At 36.8% G+C, this 6,443-nt stretch overlaps 1 protein-coding gene across 1 annotated transcript; it reads left to right on the top strand.

Moving 5' to 3' along the window:
* Nucleotides 1-1,169, top strand: LOC147290832 (SAUR-like auxin-responsive protein family). The gene has a single exon (XM_086236501.1). The coding sequence runs from the start codon at nt 472-474 to the stop codon at nt 982-984; it is 513 nt and encodes a 170-aa protein (XP_086092627.1). The 5' UTR covers nt 1-471; the 3' UTR covers nt 985-1,169.
* The last annotated feature ends 5,274 nt before the right edge of the window (nt 1,170-6,443 follow it).

Genomic DNA, 6,443 nt, shown 5'->3' with positions numbered 1-6,443 from the left:
TTCCTCCAATTTTGACTTAGAAAAAAAAAAAATTTGGGTTCTCTCCCTATATATATAATCCCTCTACTCATCTCCCAAAGACTCTTATTCACCACCCAACACCACCACCACCACCACCCAAGACCACCACTTCAACCACCACCACCACCACCAAAAACTACCACTACCATAAACCACTACCATAAACCACCACTTCAACCCACAGCTCAAGAGTTGAAGACCCAAGAGCATTACAGCAATAATAGCATTTGGGTATTTCTTCTTTTTGATGAAATACCATTACTGTCCACCTTGGAGTACAAATCTTGAACATGTGCAACATACCCACTTCTCTCTCTGAAGTCTGCCTCACCCTCTTCCGTCTCATCATGTCCGAGGCAGATCCTTGGCCATTTTCTTGAACCACCACCAAACCCACAGCTCAAATCTCTAACAAAACCCTCCAAACCCATCTGCCAATTTTCTCAAAAAATGAGAAAGATGCGGGGATTCAAGCTCGGAAAACGCCTTTTCCGGGTCACCAGATGGTTCTTTTCCCGGAAAACCCGGACCCGAGCCGGGTACTACCGGCTCAACCCGCCATCCTCCCCAGCATGCAAGTACACCCCCATCACAAAGCTACTCACCTGGGGTCGCCGGCTGACGAGTGGAGCAAAATCCCTGTGCTGCAGCAAATCCGGGTCGGGTTACGTGCAAGTGGGTCAGGACCCGATTCTGAACAAACCCGTGACCGTGCCAAAGGGACACCTGGCGGTCTACGTGGGCCAAAACGACGGCGACTTTCACCGGGTCTTGGTGCCCGTGATGTACTTCAACCACCCCCTTTTCGGGCAGCTACTGAGAGAGGCGGAGCAAGAATACGGGTTTCAACACCAGGGTGGGATCACCATACCGTGTCCGATCTCGGACTTTGAGAACGTCCAGACCCGGATCGCCGCCGGGTCGGGTCACCCACGCAGGCTGACCTGGAAGCGCCACTCATAAGGTGGAAAATGTCAAAATGATGATGACGATAAAAATTCCGATTGATAGCGATGTCTACAAATTTTTGTTTAGTTTTAGTGGTCTCACTTTTTTTTCATTTTACTTTACCTTTTTTTTTTTTTTGTCTTTTTGATACATGGTGTAATAGCTTTTTAGATGTATATAATATCAGAAGAATTTATGCATGATTTTTCTCCTGTTTTTTCTTTTTTTGCTAGTGATGCTTTTCTTGTGGTTGATAATGATGAGGAGGTAGATAATGACAGTGATAATTTTGGTTTCGGATGTGAATGCTTGTAATAGATGAGGTTGGCAACTTGGCAAAGACTTTGTGTGGGCTTTTTTTTTTTTTTTTTCTTTTCTTTTTTGGGTTTTCATTGGAGGGATTATAATTTGATTTGATTGTTGGCTTTATTAATAGAAACGTAAGTGGGTAGGAGAGTGAGATGGTGATTGATAGATCGATTTCTTTGGAAATGTATTGCTCATTGTCAATTGTTATTGATTTCAGGAATTGAGTGTGCAATGAAAGATTTTAATTTGGGTAGATTGGTTGAAAGTCATGAATTATCAACTTCCATAGTCCTGTGTGACTAGGACGAATTCGATTCAAACTCATCTGAATTCAACTTCCATAGTCCGGTAGATTAGTTGAAAGTCATGGATTATCAACTTCCGAAATTCAATTCGAATCATCTTACTTTAAGTTTGAAAGAGTACTTGAACATATAAGTTAAGAAATTACTGGCCTAATCAAAATCAGGTTTGAGTTTAGGTTGGGTTAGAATTTGGTGCTTTTTCATTAGCTTGATTGGCAAATGCTAGAGAATCCAATCTTTCCTAAAAAAAGATTTTCTCTTCTTTTTGTTGTTGCCCTTTTAAGATTTTCAATGTCCTACTCATGGTGGTGGTGGCAATACTAGTGGAGAATCTGAGGTTAGATCAATTGATGTAGGCATCTTGCCACCTCCATAACTCCACCATAAATTGGACCTTTATTCCTCTGCTATATGGTCAATGCATTTATACTTTGCTAGCCTTTTAATATTATCAATTTCCTGTGCCACATAAATAAAGGTCCCAAGAGGGCTAGTTGAATTTTAATGTTGATCTGAATCCCATTTATTGTGCATGAGTGACTGATGGAGAATTTGCTGGAGGAATGGCATGGTGCATGGTCTCTGTACGTGGGTTTGTTGTGGTGGTGTGATTGCGGTATATGACTCTAATTAAGCTCCATTGAATATTGGTGTGAGATTTAGGCTATGTTTGGAGCAAATAGGGGAAAGAAAGTGGAGGAGAGGTTGTGAAAGGAAAATAGAATAATAGCTAGTTTTGTCTCTTTTTGTTTGGAAAGAGAGAATATATATATGGAATGAAAATTAATGGAATCAATTAATGTAAGGAAAAATTGTTCAACATGCAAATTTACAAAGAATTAATTACTGTAGAATACATGACAAACATTTTATTTAACCTCTACTACATCTATTGTTCAAATTTAACAATAAGGAGACTTTTGTAAGTATTTGTCACATAGCGGATGGTCATACCATTCATGTTCAATCCATTCACGTGCCATGTTGCCTTGTTGTCTTTGGGTGGAAAATTTATTAGCTGCCTTTGACTTCAAACATACAATAGTTAATAATTTAATAATAAAGAATGTTGAATTAATGTCTTTCTCTCCCTCATTTCTGAAATTTATCTTCTCTTTCATCACTCTCTTTCTCTCTCCCCAAGCACTATCTCTGTGTTCTCTCTTGCTCTCCCTTGCTGCAACTTTCTTCAACGTCGTGTGTGTGCATCCGCCCATGGATGGCGACGAGAGGAGCACCCCTGAGTTCCTCTCTTTTCCCTCTTCATCCCTGTGAGCTCGGAACACCCAGCAACCCCCAGACTCGATCGGAGCCCTGATGTTGACTCTGATCCCAGCCTTGTTGCAACGTTGCCGAAGAACAAGCCAAGTTCCTCACTATAACAACGCCTAAAAAGTTATTGGGGAAGCCAACTCCACCCTCGTGCCTTCTTTATCAATAGTAGGTTCTTGATTATTTTTGTTTAGTTCAGTTTCTGAAACTGCAAGTGAATTGAAACTGCATAAACTGCAAGTGAACTGAAACTGCAGAAACTGTAAATGAACTGAAACTGCAGTTTATTGGAGTTGTAAACTTACAGTTGCAGTTACTAACTGCAAGTGAAACTGCAGTTTATTGGAGTTGCGGACTTGCAGTTTCAGTTTCCGTTCTTTTGGTGATGCGTTGATGCTGATATTTTGGAAGGTGTCTGCATGCTATGTTTTTGTTATGTCTATTTTTTTCAAAACAATGTGCGAGGTAGATGGGGTTTTTGTGGCGCAAGGATCTAGTGGTGGTGTGGTGTCTGCAAATGAAGAATGAGTTTGTGGTAGTTGGCTCGCAAAGGAAGAATGAAGTTTTAGGTGGTTTTGATTAATAAAATTAAATGCCAAAACCTGTATATTAACGGACTCAATTTACAATGTTGCACTTGTAATTTAATGATTTAATAAAGGGCAACAGGTTATTTTAAGTGAATTCATATCTTATTAAATGCTGGTTGGAGACATTTATTTATTTAAATATAGGTCTACTTTCAATCTTATTTACTGTAGAATAAATACTGGTATATTATTTAGTAAATAGATGAGATTGTTATGAGGGATGATTGTCTTTTGAATTTGATTGTCATTGTTGTCATAATAAAGTTTATCTTTTTAAATATATGAAAATTTAATTCAAACGTGACGATATTTGATATTTTAAACTTCGTAATATGTAGATGATCCAAGTTTGATAATCCGATTATCAACAAATAGAAAATTTAATGCCCATATATGTAAATATGTAATTGGATTTGCAAGCTCACCAGTCCTTCCTAGCTCGTGATTTTCTTTTGACAAGATAAAATCATTGCTATATATATATATATAAATATAATGCGTTACAAATTACCTACCTCCAAAAATTATGGATGATTTGTTTTCGCAACATCTCTGCAATGCTATTTACATGGCCAACATTATCCGACAACCTATAACTCTCCTTGCTCGTTCTCTAACAAAACTGTCGCAAGCTTGATTAGAAATCAACCACAAAAGAAAACGGCAAAATAACCCGAAAACCAAAAAACGGTTATATTAGTTAAAATGGAAATAGTAGTACTTTTAACATATCATAATCCCTAAGAGAAAGAGACAGAGACAAAGACAAGGCAAAAGAAAATATTGATCAATGCCTACATTGCAGAGATCATCCACTTCATTTAGGAGGCAAGGCTCTTCTGGTCGCATTTGGGAGGATAGGCTTCAAATACTCGACCACAAACCCGAGCCGGAGGTGGTCTTTTCCGGTGGCAGAACGAGTGTTGAAGATGAAGGGTTTCATCCAAATCTTCACCAGAAATTTCATCAAGAGAAACATAAGGGTTTTGGTCCTTCACTCTCCCAATCACATTCATTTTCGCCTTCTAGGCATGAACACAAGGTGGTGCAAAGGTGCTCTCTTTCTAGCTTCTTTGGGCGATGTATGGGTCCTCCTCCTACTGCAACCTAATTACTAGCTGCCAATAAATCTTACTTTCATATGTACCTTATGATCATCATCATGGTGCAATTCGATCTTTAGCTTTTATCTCTTTCATTCTTCTTTCTAGCTATTATATGTTTCCAATTGCATTTATATGTATGTGATATCAAATTTTCAAATGCATTTATTTCTACATGACAATTGCATAATGAGTTACTGGCACAATTTATATTAATGGAAATTACTGATAATTTGAGATAAATGATTCCAAAAAGGTTTTGTTATTCAACTTCCAAAACAACCTATCAAAATAACCTTTGTCAAAAATCATTAGATTTTTTTTTTGCAATTTTCTTTTTATTTGGAGTGAAAATGTGAAGTTTCATTGACAAGAGAAGGTTACAAAATCCAGTCCAGAAACAAAATCTAGATGCATTAGCTTCTCTTAGCATCCTTTATATTCACAATGACAATATATACATATGAAACAATTTGATTCTGCTTTGAATTTCGTTAAACCAAAGTATTGGTTATTAGGAATCAAGTTTATACTATTTATAAGCCAATCTAGCACCTCCAACTAATAAGACAAGCCACCAGCATGCTACATGCATATAAGGTTTACAAGCTTGATCCGAAGCAAGTTAACACAAAAAAACCGAATAACTCAATCAAGTTGGATTGCCTATCATGGGTTGGTTTGTGCAATTAAATGACCAAACCTAAACGAAAGTCGATATAACTTATGTATTCTCATGTTTATTTTGTCTATGTCTATGGACTCGTTTGACACTGCTTTTCGGAGAGAGGTAAAATCACTTCTAAATGAGTAAAAGCACTTATGTGTGAAAAAAATATTGTTTGGCAAAATATTTAAAAGTGCTTTGAGTCCATTAAAAAAGCACTTGGAGTGGTTTTGGTGAAACCCTTTTTTCCTAGAAGTGCTGCCACTCAAAAACACGGAAAGCACTCGGGATGTTTTAATGACAATTTTGAACTTCCTATATTGTCCTTATTTTTAATTCTAAAGGCCCAAATAACCCTTATATTATCTTAAACAGCAAATACTAGTCTCTCGTTTCTCGTTTCTCTCCGAGTTTATTGCCACCGACGTCGAAACAGCTCTGAAAAATGGGAGTTTGATGTATTTCGTCAGGGCAAAAATTAATGATGAGAAAGTCCTTTGGTCGTTTCGGTTTTCTGCCTAATTTATTCGATTGTTTTCCAGTTCGTTCAAATATCTTTACAGTTCAAATTCACCTTTAATTGAAGTCCGGGTAACCAAACCCAAAATCTTTGGGGTTATCCACTCCCAAAAGACAATTTGCTCATGCGTAAGATGTGATTTCAGCTTTAATTTCATCTCAGTGTTCAATATTTGAAGCTAAGCTTGAAATATGAGTGCAGAGTTTGCGTGATCGGCCTCTGTAGTTTATCGATCCAACATTGATATGATGAGGTGATTTGGGCAATAGGTCATTTGGGTATAATATATAGTTTCTGCATATGCAGACTGGAAGGCCAATTTGCAAATGCCTTCTTAGCTTTTGTGCTTCTGATCTAAACAATTCATGCATTATTTTAATAAAAAAGTTGTGTTATGACTTATGCATCAGCTCTTTTTTTCCTATTTGATTTTGCATCTGCCTTCTAATATGCTTTATAAATATATGTATGATTTTAAGTAGCATCTTACGTTTGTATCTTAAAATTTTTTGTTTCATACATTGTCTATTTTTTTTTATTGAAATATTTTCTAGTGTTCAATTTCTATTTCTTAAACATTTTATTATGTAGATAATAAAAGGTTAATAAACTAAAAAAAAAAAAAACTTTTTCTTTAAGTAGCCAAATGCCGTCAAAAGTACTTATCTATAGCGTAAAAGTACTTTTATGTTGACAACCAAACGAAAA

This window comes from Dryas octopetala, chromosome 3 (assembly GCF_963921425.1).
Source record: "Dryas octopetala chromosome 3, drDryOcto1.1, whole genome shotgun sequence".
Classification (NCBI taxonomy): domain Eukaryota; kingdom Viridiplantae; phylum Streptophyta; class Magnoliopsida; order Rosales; family Rosaceae; genus Dryas; species Dryas octopetala.
This window is presented reverse-complemented; position numbering and strand designations above follow the sequence as displayed.

What these genes read in the sequence shown, in the direction of transcription:
- LOC147290832 (XM_086236501.1), top strand. Translation starts at nt 472, where the DNA reads ATGAGAAAGATGCGGGGATTCAAGCTCGGAAAACGCCTTTTCCGGGTC.